This window comes from Leptidea sinapis, chromosome 36, assembly GCF_905404315.1.
Source record: "Leptidea sinapis chromosome 36, ilLepSina1.1, whole genome shotgun sequence".
Classification (NCBI taxonomy): Eukaryota; Metazoa; Arthropoda; class Insecta; order Lepidoptera; family Pieridae; genus Leptidea; species Leptidea sinapis.
In genome coordinates, this window is record NC_066300.1 from 5,701,757 (window position 1) to 5,726,725 (window position 24,969).

General features: G+C 37.6%; 1 protein-coding gene across 1 annotated transcript in view; it reads left to right on the forward strand.

Moving 5' to 3' along the window:
- Positions 1 to 24,969, forward strand: part of LOC126975575 (dystrophin, isoforms A/C/F/G/H) — a 657,038-nt gene that overhangs the window by 25,391 nt on the left and 606,678 nt on the right. Inside the window, exons 2-16 of the mRNA XM_050823519.1 lie at positions 11,735 to 11,796; positions 12,612 to 12,704; positions 13,481 to 13,619; positions 14,970 to 15,091; positions 15,803 to 16,001; positions 16,891 to 17,012; positions 17,503 to 17,700; positions 18,992 to 19,099; positions 19,303 to 19,427; positions 19,971 to 20,149; positions 20,578 to 20,744; positions 21,010 to 21,225; positions 22,010 to 22,189; positions 22,775 to 22,922; positions 23,797 to 24,190. Of these exons, the coding sequence (XP_050679476.1) occupies positions 11,735 to 11,796; positions 12,612 to 12,704; positions 13,481 to 13,619; positions 14,970 to 15,091; positions 15,803 to 16,001; positions 16,891 to 17,012; positions 17,503 to 17,700; positions 18,992 to 19,099; positions 19,303 to 19,427; positions 19,971 to 20,149; positions 20,578 to 20,744; positions 21,010 to 21,225; positions 22,010 to 22,189; positions 22,775 to 22,922; positions 23,797 to 24,190 (2,452 nt within the window). The remainder of the gene's footprint in view (positions 1 to 11,734; positions 11,797 to 12,611; positions 12,705 to 13,480; positions 13,620 to 14,969; positions 15,092 to 15,802; positions 16,002 to 16,890; positions 17,013 to 17,502; positions 17,701 to 18,991; positions 19,100 to 19,302; positions 19,428 to 19,970; positions 20,150 to 20,577; positions 20,745 to 21,009; positions 21,226 to 22,009; positions 22,190 to 22,774; positions 22,923 to 23,796; positions 24,191 to 24,969) is intronic.

The window sequence follows — 24,969 nt, forward strand, 5'->3', positions numbered from 1 at the left end:
GATCTGTTGTATATTTATGATGAGCTTTTTGTTTGAGCTCTGTTTGAACTGGAAAATTGAATCAGTCATGCGGAACAGCCATTAGGTGTTCTTGCAAATCAACTTGATTTTGTCGTAAATGTTGGCTATATATTTCATAATGGTCTGTCGATTTTAAGCTATTTATCCGATAAGTTACTTAGGTTGGGTTGCACCAACTAACTTAAGCAATAACAAACAGCTTAAGCATAAAATAATTTGCACTATTTGACAATTTTAGATGTCATCCAAACTTCGTCCAATCATCGCCGGTTAAAGCTATTGTCAATGTTAAATAGCTTTAAGTTTCAATTTAATGTTCGATATTGACTTGATATTTCACTTTTTAACTTTAACTATGCCCAGGAATACGATGATACAACACATTCCGCAGTCTATGTTAAAGATAGCGTTATTGTGAACGTAAAATATGACTTAAACCTTAACTATAACACCAAATATGATGCAACCCATTTTTTTTAAACAAACAAGCTATGGAATGGACTTGGACGTTGTTTGCAGGACGATACGACGTTCTTATATAATATAAAAGAGAATGTATGTTTGTATGTTCCCTAATAACTCCTAAACTTTTTGACCGATCTCAATGAAATCTTTACTTTAGGTTTACATATATATATATTTGTCGTGTCACGATCCCACCCACGCATTTACCATATCTCTCGGACCGTTTATTGTTAGAACAACGTCTAGCTAGTCCTTAAAATAAAAGCCGGTCACGCTCCTGTGATTACTCTGGTGTTGAGAATGTGGGCGGCGGTGATCACTTAACCTTAACCTGACTTGTATGCTAGATTCTTATCCTATAATTATATAATTACACGGACTCTTTACTATGGCGAGTCGACATCGACATTTACGTCTGTTTGCCCCTTCTTGGCAAAGCCCTTTATATTTTCTCTCTGTTTGTTCCATTCTTATCTGATCATATTCATCTGAATGCGATTTAATTGCTCAACGAGCAAATTAAAATTTTGAATTAGTTATAAACGTATTTTTATATTTTTTTTTTCTATGAGAGGGGGCAAACGGGCAAGAGGCTCACGGGATGGGGATAGGTGAGGCAACCGCCCATCGACATCCGCAACAACAGGTGTGTCAAGAAATGCGTTGCCGGCCTAAAAGGAGGGAGTATGCTTTTTTCTTGAAGGTCCCTAAGTCGTATCTGTTCGGGAAGACCGCTGCCGGTAGTTGATTCCACAAAGTGGCTGTGCGAGGCAAGAAATTTCGAAGAAAACGCGCGGTTGTGGAATGCCAGACGTCTACGTGATGCGGATGGTACTTTGCACGTAATGTCCGATGGTGGAATTCGGCCGCTGGAATCAACCCGAACAGCTCCTCTGAGCACTCCCCGTGATAAATGCGGTAGAAGATGCAGAGAGAACCCACATCTCTACGCAATGCTAAATAATCAAGCCGATCGGAGATGTTTGATTGTCGATGATTCGAGCCGCTCTTCGTTGTATGCGGTCAAATGGAAGAAGCTGGTACTGGGGAGCACCCGCCCAGAGGTGAGAACAGTACTCCATGTGAGGCCGAATTTGCGTCTTATAAAGTTGCAGGCGGTGGCTTTTAATGAAGTACTGTCTCGACTTACTGAGTACACCAAGCTTTTTAGAGGCCAGTTTGGCCTTCTATTCCAAGTGACCACGGAACTGAACGTCGCTCGATATATCGACGCCAAGTATGCCAATACAGGCTGTGGCAGTTAGAGGAGTGATCTCGAATGAGGGGATACGACAAAGGGAGACTTTTTAGTGGTGAACGCACAAACTTGTGTCTTCTTGGGGTTGAATTGGACTAAATTTTGTCGGCCCCATTCCGAGACTTTGCAAAGCATAGTCTCGATTTCAGACACAAGTTTGATCCGGTTCTCGTCGACGCTATCCCGGGACATGTTGGCACGGCCGGTGTAGGAAGCATACCCCGTGCTGTCGTGCTTCTGCATATCATTGATATGCAGAAGAAACAGCGTAGGGGATAGCACACAGCCTTGCGGGACACCAGAGTTTATGGGTTTTAAGTCGGAGCATGTACCGTTGATAACAACCTTGATGCTCCGATCAGCCAAAAAGCTAGTGACCCATTTGCACAACTTCTCGGGAAGCCCATAGGATGGCAGTTTCGCTATAAGCGCTTTATGCCACACCCGATCAAAGGCCTTCGCTATGTCCAAACTCACCGCCAACGCCTCTCCCTTCGACTCAACCGCTTGCGCCCATATATGGGTGAGGTACGCAAGAAGATCACCAGCTGAGCGACCCTGACGGAAACCGTACTGGCAGTCGCTGATCAGCTGGTGCCCCTCTAGGTATCCCAAGAGCTGGCGGTTGATGATCGACTCCATTACTTTGGAGAAAATGGAGGTAATGGCAATGGGGCGGTAGTTGGACGGATCTGAGCGTACACCTTTCTTAGGGATCGGATGCACTGAAGCCGCCTTCCATAATTTCGGGACTACGCCTGATGAGTAGGAGAGCCGGAAAAGACGGGTAAGGACCGGCGCCAGTTCCGGAGCACATGTCCGCAGCACTATCGGGGGAATGCCATCGGGCCCGCTCGATTTGTGAGTGTCCAAGGTGAGAAGAGCCTTAAGCACGGCACCATGCCGGATTTTTCCTCCGGCATATATGAATCGCACCGCGGAATATGCGGTGGTGGTGCACCTTGGTCATCCAGAGTCGAGTTGGACGCGAAGAGGGAGCCCAGGAGATCAGCTTTCTCTTTCGCGTCATGGGCCAGCGAGTCATCATCCCTGTGGAATGGCTGGCTGGCAGAAGTTTCCTTGGACAGCCTTGGCGAGCGACCAGAACGCACGAGTTCCCGAGGGAAGGCGTGCAAGTCTCTCGCCAATTCTGCCAATGTGCTTCGACTTCGCGTCAGCAATAACTCTTTTGAAGGACCTGGAGGCATGATTGTTGTGTTTTTTAAGTTCGCTGGATATATATATATATATATTCTTGTATATATATTATACCTTAATGAAAATCTATATATTTTGATTATATCGCAACGGCTCCAAGATTCGGATGAAAGGAGGATGGCGAGAATGGACCCAAATAATATAAAAATTAAGGAAGCATCGTACAAGTACAAGTTTATATTAATTTTAAACTTAAGTTTATAAGATGTTTATACAAAAAATATTGAGGTGCTAAGATATGGGAGTCAAAAGAAATAAATGAATATAATTTATTAAAAATAAGTCATCTTGCAATAACGGAACGTTTTGCGCAATTGATAACTGACATCTACGATTTTCTTGTGACATGACAGTCATTTTTTATATGGATGTTCTGACACCATCGAACTATCTATGCCTACTCAAATCAGTAATTCACAATAAGATTATTATCGATTTTTGATACTGAAATCAGTAGGTATGTATTTTAAAAGATTCGATACCTTCTTGAAAAAAGAATGAATTGTGAATCCTCAATTATTAGTTTAGCAACCTAAATATAATATTATCTTTTAGCAGACAGTAATTAGGCATAGACATAAGATACAAATTATTGATTAAACGAAAGATATAGTTTAATAATTTTAGGTTATACTAGTGGACCCGACAGACGTTGTCCTGTACACATGTCTTAAATTTGAAAAATTGGTCCAGCCGTTAGGAGGAGTTCACTAACATACACATGAGCAGGAGAATTATACTATATGGATGGAATTGAGAATCTAAACCAATCTCAAATTCACTGAAACAAACAAAAAAATCATCAAAATTGGTCCAGCCATTTAGGATGTAGTTTAATTGTGAATCTAAGCCATTCTCGAATCCACCTGAAGACACACACCAATCTCAAATTCACTGGAACACACAAAAATATCATCAAAATCGGTCCAGCCGTTTAGGAGGTAGTTCAATTGTGAATCTAAACCATCCTCGAATCCCCTTGAACTCACACAAAAAATTTCATCAAAATCAGTCCAGCCGTCTAGGAGGAGTTCAGTGACATACACACGCACACAAGAAATATATATATAAAGATTTTACTTTTAGGTATATCTTTTTTCTCCGACTTTTTTGGACTTATTTACGATTTGTTTTTTTCTTAGTTTTGTTCCGTTTTACAATTATTAATAAGTATACGCATGGTGTACGCCACTTCTTTCAGTGGGTCCCAAAATACATGCATTCTCGCCATCCTCCTTACGGCCTTTATCAACGCTTTATTTTTCGAGTTTTCGAGCATAGTTTGACCACCCAACTCCTGCTATTTAACGAGCAAATTATCGTCAAAATATCGTCAATTTTAAGTCAATTTTGAAGAAATTTACTACATGGAGTAATTTACGTTATTGTGATCAAAAGGTTTCAAGATCTTCAAGTTACGGTTGTATCGCGCTTGTCAACTCAATTTACATTTATTTCTCACTCACATTGAAAGAAATGTTATCTTGTTGCCAGTGGTAACACGAATATACACATCCCACACAGGAGAGTGGGCCACGATTGTTAGCGCAGCGGAAAAAGAAAGTTGAATTGGCATAATATTAAAGGTAAATAAATACGACCCATACATACCAGTGGGAGGCTCCTTTGCACAGGAAGCCGGCTAGATTATGGGTACCACAACGGCGCCTATTTCTGCCCTGAAGCAGTAATGTGTAAGCATTACTGTGTTTCGGTCTGAAGGGCGCCATAGCTAGTGAAATTACTGGGCAAATGAGACTTAATATCTTATGTCTCAAGGTGACGAGCGCAGTTGTAGTGCCGCTCAGAATTTTTGGGGTTGTGCAAGAAACCTGAGCGGCACTGCATTATAATGGGCAGGGCGTATCAAGGACCATCAGCTGAACGTCCTGCTCGTCTCGTCCCTTATTTTCATAAAAAAATACGTAACTGGCTACAAGTTGAATGCCGCTATGTCACTTCTAGTACCTTAGGTATTTAGATTTCTAAGTTAGCCACACACGTACACGTTGGATATGAAAAATAAAATTCTAATCTTTGGACTTAATTTTTTACTATTTCCCACCAGGTGTTATGTGTACCCCTTTACTTTGATGGAGTATTTTAAAAAAATATACCAATCAGATTGAGAACCTCCTTCTTTTTAAAGTCGGTTAATGATTTATAAAATGACGAAGCTGTAAATGTTAATTTAAAAGTGTAGCAATGAGTTCCCCGCCACTTCTTCTCATTAAAGCTCAATCTTTAGCTAAGTGGCGGTAAATGTAAAAATAAAAGGTAACTTGACATTCGTAATTGTCATTTCCGTAATCTACATGAATAAAGTGATTTTGATTTGATTTGATTATCATTCAATGCGACATGGATTGCAACAGAGCAGATATAAGTCTGCTAATAATAATATTAGTCAGGCTTTCGTAAAGCGGTTTGTGTAAAAACTTGACCTTTGTCTATTGACGTGATGTTTAACCAACTACGCTTCCGAAAAACCATTATCGTATGTGTCACCGGAAAAAGGTTATGAGTATTTAACTTAATGGAGAAGCTATGTCCATACACGAAAACTTAACATTAGAGTGACACTCCAAGAAACTTGTGGGGCCCTTGGGAGGCTTCTTCGCTTTTGGTCGGAGATGTTTTAGTTGGAATAAGACAGTCAATATTTCACGCACTTATGAATTGAACAAATGGTCATAACTAGCTGTGCCCCGCGGCTTGTTCCGTGAATAAATTGAAATCCGTGAATTGCCCTGTACTTTTCCCGGGGCGTATAAAGAATAGGGGAGTGCCAGGCCCATGGGTGTCGTAAGAGGCGACTAAGGGAGTGGGAGAGTCACGCTGCCGTCTTATGACGTCAGCACAATCGGGCCAGACTCGTCCGGGTTAATTACCACACTCGCACAGAATACCGGCGTTAAGTAGCGGCATAGTGCCTCTATGTTTCGCATAGGTTAGTGTCGAAGACCGGAGGCCATTTATCAGGGAGAGTGTACCGAAGAGCTGTTTCACCTGATTCCTGCCGTCGAATTCCACCTTCGCACGACACGCCACAAGTTAGGATATCATCCCCACCATCTGGATGTGTGGTTGTCCTCCACAGTGCTGTTTTCAAGGAGCTTTCTTCCACGTTATACTAATCTGTTGAATGAACTTCCTTGTGCGGTGTTTCCCAGACAATACGACACGGGTACCTTCAAAAAAAGCGCGTACGCCTTCCTTAAAGGCCGGCAACGCTCCTGTGATTCCTCTGGTGTTGCAAGAGAATGTAGGCGGCGGTGATCACTTAACACCAGGTGACCCGTACACTCGTTTGTCCTCCTTTTCCATAAAAAAAGGATAATAAATTTTTGTTATAAAATAGAGATTTGCTATTGCATATTTTTGCTCTAAGAACTCTTTGTGCCTATTGGATTAGCCTGAGCCGTCACACTCGGCTCGGGTAAAGTCGTCTCGTATATGTCAACGTAAATACTAGATACTATGGTCACATAGTGTCGTGTCATGTCGTATTTATAACCTTATCCACCTTGCACATATTAATCCTTGATGTTCTAAAATCGGCGCGAAGTTCCGTCACAAGCGCTTATTCCTTTACCACAAAGTGTCAGTGGTCTCTCAAAAGATTTTGAAGGTACTGAATCGGCCTAAGATTGAGAATCCCTCCCCTAGCGTGCACAAAAAGCTCACTGGAACAATATATAAGAAATCTCCGTAAATACTGTTTTTCCTTCTGACTAGATCGGATTTTGACGCCCAAAAATCCAAATGTAGTAAATTTCATTCCGAGATACGCAAAATGTGGACTCGACATCTTAAATATGTCACAATTATAGGTATTTCAAGAATCCTGAGCGGCCCTGTAGTGTACCGTGCAGGGCGTACCACTAATCATCAGGTGAACGTCTTGTTGGTCTATTTACTTTTTCTCACAAAAAAGAATCGCTAGTATAATCCAAATGATTTGAGTTTCCTTTAGTGTTAATTCCGCCAATATTTAGTCGTGCCAGATTTTGGCGAGACAACACGTACTGAGGATGCCTCGTGTAGAGGCGAAGCCAGGTCGAATTGTTTAAAGACAAATATTGGCGCAATTAACACTAAAGAAAACTCAAATCATTTGGATAATTATGGATTTCCGCAAAGTAACGCCTGCCTCAATAAATTTTCGCTAGTAAAAGTTTAAAAAGTAGCTAGAATTTGCCCCTTGCATTTACCCCACTACCGGTTTCGATTGTTTGGCAGTGTATTAAAATATCAATTCTATAAGAAAAAACCACAGATCATGACGTAATACCATGATATCAAAATGTATCTATAAAATTATAACCTTACCATAAGTTTATTCGTAAGTATATATCCCTCCCTACTTTGTGCCATATATGTAATTTGTGAAACTTACGAAATAGTAAGATCAAATTGCAGTCATCGGGTCAGCCGGTCATTGAAATTTTCTGACTTCACTTTCACCAATTTACAGCTAGGGATTCATACATTAAGACTCGATTAACGAAGATTTCTGTTGCAGGTTACATTTTGTTGTTTGTTAAATGGGTTGCTCGCCCTAGATAGATTTCGGCCTACCCACTTTAAATAAGTTTATAATCGTAATGTAGTGTATAATCCTTACATCATCTATATATATATATATATATCTATATATATATATATATATATATATATATGTATACCTTAAATACTACTTTATAATTAATCTTTATGTCCTGTCTGTAATTTTTTATGCTGTCTTTCACTCAAAGCGGAATTTAAGGTACATACATGCAAATGCTTGCCTATGAAAGCCGAAAATGTAGCGATAAAGCCACACTCGATTTATTGGACGTTTTTTCAACAAACTTGCGAGGAAATATCTAACATAAATAGTCACTGACTTTAAACTTTTAAAGAAATTGTTTACGATAGACATCTACCTACTTGTTTTGTGCAACTAAAAAATATTTGCTAATAATCATAAGTGTCCTTTCGCCGTAGGAATTTATGTATACTATTTCTATATGTGCTACAAAAATGTCGAACAATTAGTTTCGTTCGCCAGGGTCTTATCCACACCCAATCAGATAAAAAAACTACCTAAGGGTTTGTCAGTTTTTTTTTCTACTAAGTGTATCCTAAAAGAGAATAAAATATCTGTATGTTCTAGTCCAAGGGCAAATGTTGCATGGTGATTGCTTAGGTGTGCCTCGAATGTATTGAAGCGAATCTAAGAAGTTGTCACAATCTTCAATGTAGTATACCGTAATGTGTAACCTACACGTAAATATAAGATATTAATTTAATAAAATAGTTAATTGATCAGGATTCAATAAGGAACTATTAAGTTATGAAGTGTTTATTATGTGTTTATATTTGAGATGCATAATTATTCTCGTTACGGAATATATTCGTAGCAGTGTGTTATAAAGATTGTAGAGGTTCTCTCAAAAGTGCAAAAAACCAAACCAAATGATCAGTGGCCTATTGATAGCAGTAGTCTATAAGATAATACATTTTTTCTATATTACGTAGCTTATATTTTTTTGTACAAATGAGTTTATATGGCACATGATGGCATTACCTCCGTGTCGCGAATATATTGTTGCAATATAAAAGAAACCATTAGACCACTCTCACAGGCCTTAAAATTATCAAAGAAAAATAAATTCATCCGTGCTGCAGCAGTTTTATGACACTTATTAATAAGACAACCTAACGCTTGCCGATGCAAAGGGATGTATAATTTTTTTTGTGTTGTGGTCATACTATAGAAGTGAAAACTTCAAGGTTTTTTTATAAAGGTATTCATAACTTAATACTGTGGTAAATTTTCCTCGAGTTAACTCCACTCCCTTGAACCCTTGGAACGAGCCCACAAAATTAAGCGCCTGGAGAAGTATTCACTTCAAAAATAATAATACTAATTAACTTTATTACACAAAACAGAGAAACAAAAAAGTATATACATTTAAATGTACCTTTCATATGTAGCCTTGATAAACGATATTCGACCATTTTTAATCGAATAAATGCTATTTTAAGCGGCATCGTCAGTCCTTATTTTGACAATATGATCTGACTCGACCTATTACAAAACGGAATATCTCATGTGCCTGTATCCATACCAGGACACCGTTCAAACCGATACAAAAGTTCAAGTGCACCGCTACTTAGACCTACATGATTAAAATTTAGGTATGTAGGTATACTGGGTGGCCGAGAAGTTGACGTCCAAAGGTAAAATTTTATTTTGGCTCATTTAATAGGCCAATATTCTGGGAAGTTTTTAAAAATAGTTAGAAGCCATAGGCTCCCCATTTTTTTTGATACCTTGAACATTTTCATGAATTTAGCTGGAGCAGTTATCTTGAACTTACGAGTCAATTCTACTAGTTCCGCATTGTCTAAACTATTCATAGTTTCTGATGTGGTTATTGAAACTGTAGTTTATAATTATCAACAATCAAATTAACTTTTAGTTATGTTGTGTTCAAAAAAGTTAGAAAAAAGTCCTAAACCACAATGAGGTGCAAAAGCAGATTAAAGGGGAAAAAATGATTATCTCCTAAACTGCACAAAATCGTAGAACATACATAGGGCTGATTCGGATACTCATACTCATCACCATGAGGCTTTCAAATTTTAGCTTTGGACGTCAACTTCTCGGCCACCCTGTATATGACAGGTCACCCATTTTTTTATTTTGTCTTATACTCTACCTAGATATAGATGCAGATTTTCCATTCGCTTTCGTTGTAGTAACGTTAGCAGCGGATTGTCACAAATTATCACTAGTACGTTAAACAAACATTTATCTAGACTCAGTGCTCAGTTATGTCTTGCTTCTAACGTAAAGCTAAAAGTATTAAAGAAAAAATATTCATCTTTTTTTATCTTATTTCAAAATTAGTAGTATTTACGTGATCGTGTACCTACTCCGCTATGTGCTCGTGTGTTTTGCAAACTAAACATCTTATTATATATATTATTATGTGGTTACTTATATTGTTGAAGTATTGAAGAAACTGTTTCTGGAAGTTAATGAAAATGTTAACCTGGCTGAAGGCTTTGGAGATCGTTATGGGCGTGGATGCTGATTCTGGGACAGCTTGTAAATATATTGTGGTTTTTATAAATGCACGGAGTTGTTTGTTCTAACTTATGACACCTAATTGTCTAATGCTTAAAGCTGTAGCTTTGATCAATGTATATTTTACGAGTATACTAATTCACCATTTGCTAGGAAAAACCAATTTATTGTTTTCTTTACCTCTCTATTATTCAAAGAAGCGTAGATGTTATTTAATACTAAAGGCACTGAGACCATATTTTAACATATACTTACCAAGTAGTACGGCAGGCGCCCAGAGACTCTCCATTTGCTTAACAGACCTCCCTGGCTTCACCCCCTTATTATTTTACATCTTATTAACCCTTCAATACAAGCATTATTTTTCTTGTTAGCATTATGCTGGTGCTTTTTAAGCACTTAATCTCCTTTCACGAATCTCATGACGTCTCAATCATATGATGAAACCACCTGAACATTCCCTTTAACCTTATCTTATTTAACTACACATCACTCTCTAATACCTAGCAATGCCTTAACTCGAGAGATAACAAATAAAAGTAAGAATTATCTAAAAAATAGTCTCTTATTCATAGAGTTATAGTATTTCAAATAGTTTTTACCCATCTAAGTTAAAGAGTTCTTAAAACTATCCCCAGCTCATATAGCAGCTCAGTATCCCTAATTGAGCTACTTTTTTTTAAGCCTTTTCCAGTCAAATACTGTTTTTAACAAATCTAGCTTCTTTGGATAAAATATGGGTCTTGTCTAATTGGATGGACCACGTTTTTATATAGGAATTCAGTATGGCTGTGTGTCAGTCTACAAAATAGGATCTGGCAAGAGGTTTCATTCGCCAACCAATTACTCAAAGCAAACATATTATGCCATTAAACTTCATTTATTATTTAAGCTTTTGACTAGTTTCTTATAAAGTATTTTAAATAATATATTTTAACGTTTAGGTACGCTAGCTCCACGCTTGTAGGTAAGGCTCGACACGTCACATATATAAGAAAAGATAAACTAATATATTATACGAATAATTCGTTCGTTTGCGAAAATCTTCAGCACAAGTAAGCCATATTATTTGAATAGGTAAGAGGCGGTGATTGTGGTTGTAGTAGGTATATGTGGTTGTAGACAGACAGTCTGTCAAAATAACTCGCAAACGAAACATTATTGTGTACCTTTCATTGATTCCATTCACTGCAAGGCCTGCAGCTGTCTACAGAGATAAGTAGATAAAAATCAGAAAACCTATTTTGAACATACCTCATGAAAAAATAAAAAAACTACGTTTGAAAAGACCGACTTCAAAAACTGAAAAGTATCAAATAACTTAAAATTTAATTTAATACACCTCTTATACAAACCTTTACCTTTAATATTAATAAAATATTATTATCTGTATGTGCTACCTATTGATAGGTTTTAAGTCTGTTTTAATTATGGGAGCAAATGGCATCTATTTCGCATCGAACAAAAGAAGAATTAAGTAAATCGGATCATAAATCTCAGAGTAATCGGTGTACATACATAAAATAAAATACCGATCGAATTGATAACCTCCTTTTTGAAGTCGTATAAAAACGATCAAGCCGTGGAGATAGAAGATTTCTTATGCCAATATTTCCATAAAAAAGCAATTAGTCAACCAAGTTTCATATTCGGAATATTATATAAAAATAATTGTGATTTCTTCTTTTCAGACGAGAGGGAGGACGTACAAAAGAAAACGTTCGCAAAATGGATCAACTCACAACTAGCCAAAGTGAGTATCTTATCTATCGTCTCATTTTGGGTTTAGAGTTTGAGTTTGGGAGAGTTTCTCGCAGCTGGTCCTGCATCAGAATCTGAAGAATGCAATTTTAATTTCATAGCACAAAATTTTGGTAGGAATTGTTCGTTAAAACTTTGGTGTTAAAGTAGTATTAAATTGTATGGGGAACAACGTAGTTTTCGCTTACTTTTATGGCTAATAATTGGCTGACATAATCCGAATCGTGATTTAGTTCTCAAATAGACCTACAATTTTACGTTTTTTTATGTTTATCTGATGTTTACAAAGTGGGGGCATTTCCATAGGAGGCCCGGACCACCACACAGTAGTGTTTTTTGCAACCACGCAGTGGTTTGGCTGGACTATTTCTGTTTTAATTTGAAGGGCGCTGGATTAGTGTTACTGGACCACAGAGACTTTACATCCGGACGGGCTGAATCGCGATGCTGTTTAGAATTTTGGGTATTCAAGAATCCGGAGCAGCACTGTATTTATGTACCGGTGTTCCTTACTGCCAAGTGGGCAGCGCTAGTCACCTTGAGACATAAGATGTTAAGTCTTCTTTGCTCAGTAATTTCACTATTTACCGCGCCCTTCGGACCGAAACACAGTAATGTTTACACATTACTGCTTCACGGCAGAAATAGGCGCCGTTGTGGTACCCATAATATAGCCGGCGTCCTGTTTAAAGGGTAGCCGGTGTTGGTAACTAACATGTGAATAACTATTATTAATGGTGTTTCTTTTAGATTATACTTATTGTAAATTATGTGAAGATATTACGAAAAGACGAATTGAAATTTCAGAATGGAAAGCCACCAGTCGACGACCTGTTCCAAGATCTGCGAGATGGGGAGGTTTTACTTTCGCTCCTGGAGATACTTACTGGACAACAATTCGTAAGTATCGCTACACATTCGTGGAGAAAACGCGTCAATCTATGACGTTCTGTATGTGCCTTCTGATTTTCAAGATTTCCTAAAGAGTTATACGACAAACTTCATGAAAATAAATTTCAAAATAATAAAAACATTTTTGTTTTTAGATTTCACATTTTTTGGATTCAATTGAATTCGAACAAGTTATTATCAAACTCACTATTAAAATATGTGAATACAGACAAAATGAAAAAAGGGTAGACCTACAGAAAGAGGAAGTAATTTAGAATTATAAATGTATAGTTTTTTTTTTATATATCACTTATATATTTCTACATAAAAGTAGTTCAATTATTTAATATTAATATTGATTTAGTAAGTGCTTTTAATTTTATGTGATGACTATTAGTTTTATTAATATTCTTAGAGTTACTTTATATCAAGAAGTTCAGCTATCATTCGGGCCACTAGACTTTTTATACCGCGTCCACGGATGGGTAAAGGGTACTTGTGGCAAACTAGCCAAGATGTTCGTCTATATAAAGCCTCTAGCGCACCGTTTTTTCTCTGATTTTTATGATAGATTGCAGCAGTTCATAATTAACTTATGATTTGGCCGAAATATTGTAGCTTCTGTTTCCGTTTAATTTGCAAATGTTTAACTTTTTATGGTATACAATGTTTATATATGCAATCCTGAACATTCTCCTGTTTTGAATTCAATATTTTCACAAAACAAGAAATAAAATAAATATATTACAAACTGTCTTTATTCAGTCTCCGCCGCCATGTTTCAGAAACGCGAGCGCGGCCACATGCGCGTGCACCACTTAAACAACGTGAACGCAGCGTTGCGTGCGCTTGCGGCGAGCGGCGTACGCCTCGTTAACATTAGCAGCGGTGACATAGTGGATGCTAACCCTAAACTTATACTAGGTATAGTATACTCAATATCTATATATTATATCTTTAAACGAGCAATTCTTGTATATATAATTTGAATCTGGGAAACTGCTCCATGGATTTTCATAAAATTTTGTATACAGGCAAACAAGTTAGTTTTCAATTTAAAAAAAAAATTGTTTTATCCGTGTTTTAATAAGTATCAGCTATAATAACATTTGAAGACAAAGATAAAGTTCGCCATAATATACAAGACTGTAATAGCTCAAATGGGTCATTGGGTGATCCGGAAAGCATAAGACCCCGGTTTGAATCCAGATGTCCTACTATTATTTTTTTGTTCAAGTTTTTGCAAGTTTCTTAAAAATTCGAGCAAGGCTCGGTCGTCCGGATTACTATAAAAACATGAACTACGTTTGAATGTAAATAGATTTGGAGTTATAGAAGATGAAGTGAGGGGATAGAAATGTGCTACCAGTGGGAGATTCCCTTGCACAGGATGCCGGCTAGATTATGGGTATCACAACGGCGCCTATTTCTGCCGTGAAGTAGTAATGTGTAAACATTATTGTGTTTCGGCATGAGGGGCGCAGTAGCTAGTGAAAATACTGGCCAAATGAGACTTGACATCTTATGTCTCAAGTTGAGGAGCGCTAATGTTGTAGCACTCAGAATTTTTAGGGTTTTTCAAGAATCCTGAGCGGCACTGCATTGTAATGGGCAGGGCGTTTCAATTGCCATAGACTGAGCGTCCTGCTCGTCTCGTCCCTTCTTTTCATAAAAAAAAAAGTTGTTATTGGAATATTGATATATTTCTCGAGTAGGTATAAGATATGAGAAAGTAGTTTATTATTATCACTGATATGAAATTAATAAGCTAATGTTGATCGGAGTGTTATGAAAGATTGGCGCCTATTGTTTAAAACGCAGGCAGTGGCGTGCATTGGTTTTCTAGCAAGGCACTGTAGATCTATCTAGTCGTAGGTGCGCTTTTTTCCGACAGTACAACATAAGTTGTTTTAAACACTGCTTCGTATATGCAATCTGTATACTGTCCACCGTTGGTAGTAAATTAACTTTAACACTAGTGCCATATTTATTTGGGTTCATAAAGATGTAGGCATTTCCTAATTGCCTATATGACATGCACGCCCCTGAACGGAGATGTACTGATACGTCAAGAGATCCATGAGTAAGAGGATCTCCATGAAAGACCTGATACAGTGGAAGAACGGGGGACATTATATAAAATTCTGTTATGTGCATATACAGGTTTAATAATAATAATTAATAGCTTGTCCGTGGCTTACGTGAAAATCATAGATCTAATAGTCTTTACTGCATCAACAGCAAATATAATAACTTTTACTTATGATGTTGCAGGGCTAGTGTGGAGTATAATTCTTCATTGGCAAGTGCACTACCACTTGAAGGAGCTGATGTCTGAGCTGCAGCAGACGAACTTAGAGAAGACGCTGCTCTCCTGGTGCAGAAATCATACTGAGGTAGGTAATAGTAACCTTCAAATCTAGGTGTTGATTATAATAATTAATTAGTAAAGGAACTTACCGCACTTCTAAACCATCAAACAGTCAAGACGAATTATTGCTACGGTAAATTCTATTAAAAAGACTACGTTTAAAAGAACTGACTCCAAAAACTGAAAAGTATCAAATAACTCCTCCTTTTTGAAGTCGGTTAAAAATGAACAATAAACTTAGCCCTGCTTGTTGCCGTTTACTTTGTTATTTCTTCCGCAAGCAATACATATATATATGTTTGTAGTCATATTCACTTTTGAATCCAAAAACTTCTTTTTGTTATGTTTTTTTATTTGGGAATTGTTGACGGAACGAGCTGATGGCCTACGTAATGTTAAACACTAATTCATGGTAAGTGATAAATATGTATGTATTTTTGTGTAGTTTAAGGTTTTTTTAATTTCTCAAATTGCGATCAAATATCTCGACTTAATCATGAAATATATTGAACTTAAATACTCTCGTAAAAATCAAAAATACTTAGGTCCCCCGTGATTGACAGAAGCACCCCACTATACTATTCACTTTGCTCAACTACGGCCAATTTCCCAAGAGGAAGATTAACTGATTAACCACACGTTCGCTTCTCTTGCAATATTTAATGTGTAATGATGGTAAAGCTTATATAATTGGATTGACGCAGGTACTAATGGGAATAAAATATGTAATTCGTAGAGTTATGCCGGCGTGAATGTGACCAACTTTACAACTAGCTGGTCGGACGGGCTTGCTTTCAACGCGCTCCTACACCGCTGGAGGCCGCATCTGTTCGACTTCGACACGCTCGTGGCAGAGAGCGAGACTAGACGACTCGAGCATGCCTTCTCGCTCGCGCACACACACCTCGGTATCGACCGTCTGTTAGACCCTGAAGGTAGGCGGTATATCGCACTTAAGGTTTTTATGACCACGATAGTAAATTACAATTGATCAAAGATAACAACATGAGGCACTAGTTTGCTTTTCGTTTTTTCGTTTCGTCGCTTTTTCGTAGCTCAAAATTAACAATAGCCTAGGGTTGACATATCTTTTACCAATGAAATATGCTCTCGCTTAACCATTGTTTAAAAAAAGCAACAAAATGTGTTCCTAAATAGTTCAACCACTTCAGAAATGAATAGGATGCACAAAAATTATAACTAACTAAATATGCCTTATTTATAGATATTTGAGTTTAAAATATAAATGAAGACGAGAAATAATAATATATAATTGCAGGGCACTTAAATCCTTTGATTAGTCCATAAGTGTGTGAAATTTTCTGACGTAAGCCAACCCTACGCAGTTGTTACTGTAGTAAATTTATTGAATTAGGCGTTACTTTGCGTAAATCCATAATTATACAAATTATTTAAGTTTTCTTTAGTGTTAATTCCGCCAATATTTGTTTTTAAAACAATTCGACACGTGTTTCGCCTCTACACGAGGCATCCTCAGGACGTGTTGTCTCTCCAAAATCTGGCACGAGACTTTAAAGAACTCTTGTTAACTAGGTCCCTGACATCTATTATTTATTAAATAAATAAATTCTTTGGTGGATCTTTATGGTCTCTGTAGTGAGAGCTGGTGGTTGCTTGAAAAGCAACGGTGATGATCGATCAAGTGATGAACCACAGACTAATTTGTTCTACTGTGGATGAGGAAACTCTTTAGTGTCTGCCAACTTGCCGCTTCCATATATTGATGCAGCGGTTAAGGTGGTTGAAGGCGTTCTTTGATCGCTTTCATAGTTCGTTACAATCAATTCTTATATTAATTTTCAGATGTGAACACCCCAAACCCTGACAAGAAATCTATAATGATGTACGTGATGTGTCTGTTCCAATCGTTGCCAACCCCTGACACACAGCCACTGACGGAGGCAGCGCTAGCAGCTAACAACGAGGTGACACTTAATTTTGAATAACTTAATCATTAACCATAATAACCATAACATTATTATAAGCATCATTGCATGCACCATCGTCTTTTTTGTGTTTTTTTTTAAATGTGTTTTATTGTTTCTTTTATTCACGGTTATCATGACCACAATACAAGTAATAAAACAGTAGCAGAACTCAGCGGTGTCCCATAAATTTATACATACATTTGGGCAGCGCGCTAGGGTTTGCTACATATAAAAATATTGACGACGCGTAGACGACCAGTATCGGCTGCATACGGCGTGGCAATCAATAGTTTTGTCTTCCCAATATTGCTTAACGGCCCTGTAATCGTGCGTGCGTCGATTCGGGCGCTCTAATATGAAGTTAAAGCACTGTTCTACTACTGTATTGTGTCATGACCGAGGCGTGGGCAACAATTCACTTGATAATTTATTATGTATTGAGACCTCATTCAGAAATTCGGATTTTATAATATAATATTGTTCGCAGAGCGCGGGTGTAGGGTCGCGTCCGGTGTCATGCGCGACCACTTGCTCCGTGGAGCTTGGTGCGTACGGCGCAGCGCTCGAGGACGCGCTCGCCGCCTTGTTGGACGGCGAAGAGCGGCTCGCGGCCGGCACGGACGAGCCGAGCGACGCGCCCGCCGAGCGGCTCGCCGAGCTTAAAGAGCGCTTCCATACCCACGAGGTTAGGACACATACACTAAAAATATATTTATTTTGTTGTAAAAGTGTCTTCGTTTATAAAATGTTGTGTTTTTTTTGGAACGAAGTTCCTTACGGCAGGTTTGAAGGGGATAGGGATTTTGCTGCGCGACCGAACTGAAAAAAATGTGATAGTAAAACCGTAAGATTAAATCCGTGGAAAAAAGTGCGTGGAAAAGTGTGTGGAATAAAACCGTTAAATGAGACGTGCGCAGGCGCGATAGTCGCATACACAAGCGAGTAGTGTATATATTATCAATATTATTATATTAATATATGATAACGATTATAGCAATATTAGAACGATTGTTTTGCAATTTGTGTCGATTCTACATTAGCCGAAAGAACTTCGTTCCTACCTGGTGTCCCACAACACCACATCATTTTTCTATTCTAGATTCATACCAGCTCCTTTTTGAGATTTCGTCTCCTCCGACCTTAACTTGAGTGATACAATTTTTATAAATCTTTTTAATAATTACAATCTGCACCCTACTTACTACTATTAAAATTGCAATGAGCAATTGTGATAGTATTATTTTTGTAATAAGATACTTCAAATAGTTTTGCCTATAAAATCGTTAAGTAAGCGTTCTTGCTTGGAGGCAGCCGACAGGCTGGATTTATTTATATTAAAAAAAGGATGTGGCTTAACTTCATAGTGGTCACTTAAATACCAGGTAAAAGAGATAGCAAGTGCTTCTTCTTTTCTAAATTTTTAGTAAAATAAACATAATTTGAACAATTATTGTTTAATTTTATCTCATCGGCGATGGTCTCAAAAAGGGGCTGGTCATAACCAAAAACATGAAATGCTTTTTTATTGATTCAAATGTAGGATGAAGATTTGTAGTAATTGCCTACCCCTGTAGTAGTCTGTCGTGATAAAAATAATTATGTACCACACTCGACACAGATGTTAAAATATATATATTAATTAGGGCTGCAGGAAAGCATGATACTCGAATGCTTCTTCTTTGAAGGTGTGGAGATTTAGCGTGATACACAGGGATATAATTTCACGCTGAACAGGAGTTTTTTTCTTCACCCCTTAAGTTTCAGGCTTATCTCTTTCAAGAGGCGTAATATCCCATTATAGTGGGTTTTAAAAGGATATGTCCTCTTCTTTTACTGTCAAAACCTCACCCAAGCTTCTCTCATGCGGACAATTAGCATGACACTCTAGCTAGATGAACAGACTGTTACTGAGACCACTCTTTTGCGAAAGCACCAACTCTCAGCTAATAGTTGATATGAAATACTTTTATTTACAGAAATTCCTGTTGGATCTTTCGGAGCAGCAGTGGCGGGTAGGCGCAGTGCTAGAGGAAGGTGCTAGACTCATCCGAGACGCGGCGCTCACTAAAGATGAGGCTAACGAGGTCACTATGGGACATTCTAATACTTTTTTTTATGTTTTTTTTTTATTAATACATAATACATATCTAGAAAAATTGCAACATTTACCTTGTTATACAGATACCCCATCTATAGTGGGATGGTACTTTTTTTTACATTAACTTGTTATTTCTGTGAGTCTTGATTTAATTTCATCAGGGACAATGATAGCTTTTCTTTTTATCAGGTGCGACTGCAGATGCGATTGCTCAACTCCCGCTGGGAGGAGCTACGAGTGCGCGCTATGGAGAGACAGAGTGAACTGCACGCCAAGCTGATGAAAGCTCAGCATACGCATCTAGATAACTTCCGGTATGTGCTTCTGTGCTGATAACCCAAAAAATATGTGGTACAATTTTTGTATGTGATGTGACAAAGTTTTACTGTTATTGTTTTCAACAGTATAGGTAAACAATTGTATACAACCTGCGGTAAAGTAGTGTCTATATGTTAAGATATACCTCTAGATGCTATTCCTATATCTATGTGATAACTGTGATAATTTCACGTCGTAGCTTTTATACAATATTACAGATTTTTTAAACCATTAAATTTAAACGGTTAATAAATTGTTTCCATTAAGTTTTTTTCAAAGAAGTTACCGTTGAGTTAAGTTCTCTCCGTCAGAAAATATCTGTGTCACTCTCAAGTACCACCCAAAGAAAATCACTAAGTATAGTTTTTCCACAAAAAGCTAGTATATTACTACTGGCAGTAAGCGCCAAAAAGGGTTAAGTATATAAGTATTTGATTTATACTACAATGACGGAACCCGAGAAGGGATAATATTTGAAAGAAATCACTTTGTTTACAAAATAAACATTGAATTTGTAAATGTCTATTATTTTGTTCCAGTGAATGGCTTACAAAGACTGAAGACCGCATGTCGCGTATGGAAACAGCGCAACAAAGTGCGGGCGAGGCGCTTGAAGCGGCGCAGCAGTTGCACGCAGAATTACGAACACAACAACCGCTTGTCGACGCGCTCGCAGACTGCGTCGTTGTCGTCGACGATGAAATGGAACACGATACAAGTAAGTTGTTATTCGTTTGTGATTAACTTCGCATATATCAAGAGGAGGTATCATTTTGGTCAGTAAGATTCACCGTTGAAACATAAATCACCGTTAAAATACGAAATATCTTCAGCATTGTCTTGATGTCTGCCATTCCATTTCTTTTTCCATACAACCACTTTGTTGAACCAGATGTCAGATACATTATTCTTGGAACGATATGTTACTCTAATCTTAGTCTTTCAATATTTCTTATTGATGGAGATTTCTAATAATAGATTACCTAATTTTAAGTAATCAATGTGGATGGAAGTGAATTAATTGCATGAAAGTTCATCTAGGCCTTCAGATTGTGGAAATGGGGATGTCAGGAATAAGAGATACTGCCTGCTGTTGACATCAACTACCAGGGAAATTAGAAGAAAAATAATGGCGTGTTTTGACAGGTGTGACCGAGATAGAGGACCAGCTCCGTGCGTTGGGCGAGCGTTGGTCGCACGCGTGCCAGTGGATCGTGCAGCGGTTGCAGCGCTTGCAAGGGCTTCAAGCGCTGCACGAGCGAGGCGCGCAGCTGAAGAGCGACGCAGATACGCTGGAGACCGAACTTAAACAGGTAATATCCTTATTAAGTATGGTTAGAGCTAAGATAACTGAATGAAAACAACACTTATTTCTGCCGCAAATTACAGTTGCACTGACTGTTGCGAAAAATGTACATTTTATATAGCTTTATGATTTAGGTGTGAGAATTGTATTTTTTAAAGTTGTAACTAGGCATTCAGTGAAAAACCTTTCAGTGTAGCCTCGTGGGTTTATGTAACATGAAATTGAATAATCTGTTTTTTTTTTGTGAATATTAATTTGATATATTTTTTCAGATGGAAACGTATCCGGTCAGTGAGATTGGCGAAGTACTAGAGCGTATCAGTCAACTACAGCGCTGCAAGCATTCAATAAGCGTGCAACGTTCAGCCATAGCAGAGCACTTGCAGCGGCTGCCAGCGCTTGAGGAGGCTTCGTTCAGTGAGGCGGCGGAGGAGCTCAATGATCGACTGGACGCGCTTGAGATGATACTCTTGGTGCAAGTTGATAGGGTGAGTGTAGACACATACGGCTGTAAGTGATTGTGCTTCTGCCAGTGGTAATGAGACAGCGCGCAAAGATCGATACATACTTGCTATCGCATTAAGCTAACGATAAATAAAAACTGGAAGTGAATTTATTAAATTATTATTTAAAAGACTAAACTTTTAATCTTGAGCACATTTGAACGCTCTGTAGATATTGATCATTTAGACAAAAATTCAGTGAAACTTGGACTACAATAACGAATAGACAATGCAATGTTCTCGCAAACCCATCGAAAGCAGAGTCAGTCGTCAGCTACAAGTTAGCTGACGTCGCCAAATGCAGTGACTGGTGGGTTCTGAATCAAGTGCTTTAGTTGCTATATCAGGGCAATACCTGCGGGGATGCGACCTACTTGGGACGAACTAGATGCGTTACAAAATAACTTTTGCGGAAAACTTAACATTCATTTTAAAAATTCGTCGTAACACTAGACTGTTCTACCATTTTAAAAAGAACTTAATGTTTGTGTAAATTGTCATTCCTTTAAAAACCAGAATGACAGTATTTTAACTGTACATCATAAGAAGATTTGATATTAAAAATAGGATTGATTTGATAATAAGAAGAGATTATCTTCAATCGTAACTCATGATTTAACAATCAAGACTGAGTTTTTTCTTCAATCTTGTAGGATGTATGTTGCCAGATTACTTTGAAGCATTTTAACGACCTGTAATGTATTTATTTATTTATATATTTGTGTATTATGAAGAAAGCTTTTTAAAAAAAGTATACTATGTGTTACAGATTAAGGAATTAGGATTCGAGGTTGACATGAACTCGGACGCACAGTCGGACACATCGACCGTCACCACAACGTTGACGCTACACGCCAGTAAGAAGCCGCGGCTCAGCGCTCCGGACTTCCAGGTCGGGTACAAGGTGTTCGAGGACTGGGCGGACAACACTGAGCGAGTGCTGCAAGAGGTAACGATCGCTTTTAAACTGAATATTAGGGACCAACCTAGGGTTGCCAACCGTACTCTAAAATAGAGTATTGTACTCTATATCTTGTAGGCGTACTCTTTAATCTATAACACTAATAGAGTATGCTAAAATACTCCTTTTTACACTATTATTTTAAAAACCATGAAAATTTGTAATGTGCTCCAAAAAGTACAAAAAATACCTTTTCAAAAATATGAAATAAATGATACTATTCTATTTACCTCCTTTAAAATCAGATACCTATACTCTTTCTTCTAATAAAAGTTGGCAACCCTAGACAGCCCATGCCTGCGCGAGTGAATTTCGTTATTAATATCCCTACATCTTCTTAACTTCTTTCTAATAAAGATTGCTACTTTTCTTTAGATTTTAACCTGTTGTTTCACTATCTTATGTTATAGAGCGAAACTAATTAGGGTTTCACGTAAAAAACACAAACTTGTGGTGCATACAAAATTGAATGCGATACAATCCATTGCCAGATTACCACTTAAATAAAAAGCATCACTAACCTCCTTACTACAAATTCGAGACCATATGTAATCATAATTTATTTTGTTTCAGTGCATGAACAAATTGGAAAGTTCTGGAAGGAGTGAAGAGTTGATACAGGTAGTCCAGAGAGTTCAGAAAGAGAGTTCGTCCCAGGCGACGGACTTTGCGCACGTCGAGGAGATACAACGACGACTGGGGGCGCAGCGAGAACTTGCAGGTAAGACACTTGAAACAGATAGAAATATATAAAAAACGGTTTTCGATAGGACTACAAAATGTTACACCATATCTCACATTTGATGCTATTTTATATGCTTTGCTCCTTCCCCTTAAATTTGGGAACGATGAAAATGGTGACTGGAAGATACCGTTATTGAGAATTTTGTTGATATCATGCTCGTATATATCTGTTTTTATTATAATATGTGGATTGGTATACCTACTCTACTAAGTTTTGTGTTTTTCTTTTTAATTTGTTAAATGATGAAACTGTACTGTTTATTGATTTAAAAGAGTGCCAATGAGCTCTTGTTACTTCTCAAATAAACTCAACTTTTCTATAATAATTTCGTTTGATTAAATTGTTAACCAGTCAATATGACTGTCCATAATTTCTGTCAAATACTGCTTTGTGTGCTCCTACGTAAAAGGCGAAGCGTAAGCTTAGACGCAGCACAGACATTAATAAAAAGAGTAGGACAAAGACGCAGAGAGGTCACGAGCGTATGAAACAACTAATAAAATACACGTTGTTGTCAAATTGACGAGCAAATATAATCTGAGACCAAATTCATGGTGAAACTTAATATTTCATGCTGATGAAAAATTATTTCACCACTACTACAGTAATTATTGGCAATTTAGTTGAAATTTTTTAAATTTCATAATTCTTTGCAAAGTAAGGTTCTATCTCTATATATGTTGAATATAGTCAATTATTCTTCTGTTAATCAGCAGCATGATATTTAAGCTATTTCAAATTATTTGACAAGTTCTCTCATTTAATGTAACAATTATTAGTCCAGCGATACATACTAAAATGATAAATTAATCATTAATTTACTGTTAACTCGCTCGTTTCATTGTTATAGAAGAGGCCAAAATGCACGCAGATAATATAGACAAACTGAAACGGCGCTGGGAGGGAATCCAGAAGTCCCTACTCGACATACGAAACATGATGAATCTTCTAGAAGATAAAGAGAATTTCTACAAAAACCTTGAAGTGATTCAGAACGAGATCAACGAAAAACACGCGTGGAAGGATAAAATGTTGACAGACAGACCGACAAACAACCAGCTGATACATCTGAGGAATAAAATCCGATCGATGCGACAGTATGAGGTTAGATTGAAGGAGTTGAATGCTCAGTCGATAATTCTACTGACGAAGGCGTTGCCCAAGTCGCATAAGGACGAGATCGAAGCCGATACGAAACGAATTAACGATGCTTTTGATGAGTTGTTCACTCATCTTAGCAAGAGGTAATTTATACAGTATCAAGTCATTACAAAAATATCATGCATAAAGTTATTTTTACAGATATCCAAGCAAAGTTTATGACTCATATTTAAATCATATACTAATCAATGTTTAATGATTTGTGATGGACACTCATATGTATATTAAGACACTCATATGTATATTTAAGGATACTAATTTAAGTGCGTTTACAAAGTACGAGGATATCAAAATCATCTGATGGTAAGTGATTAAATTTATATCTGGCAAAACTAGAGAAACAGCAGGAGCGTTGTTGGCTTTTTAAGTAGGTGTTCACGCCGTTCTTGTATTTTTCCATGTCGTATATATTCTCATTTTTTGTCACCTTTAGTATATCGTACTAATTAAGCATAGAATACATTAAATTTGTAACCAAAATTTATGAAATATGCGGGGCTTGAACCACAGACCTCTCGGATTCCGTATGAGCGCTCTTCCCACTGAACCAACCGTTTGAGTTTACGCATGGTTCGTAAATCTTGGTATGTCTTGTTCAACTCTCAGTTTGTGGCTCCATGTTGAGGCTCATCTACTTTACAGCTGACAACCTGCTCAACCCCAATAATTGCGTATTAGGAAATTGACTTGCTCTTTCAAATCTAAATAATTTGTTTCGGTTTGAATCCCGCATCGCTTATAAATTTTGGTTACAAATTTAATTTGATTAATCCCAGAAGTGAGTGATATCACTCTAAAAATAACAAACAAAGATAGAATAAATCGGCGGATATTTGGCGTAAAGATCGGATATTATACAAAA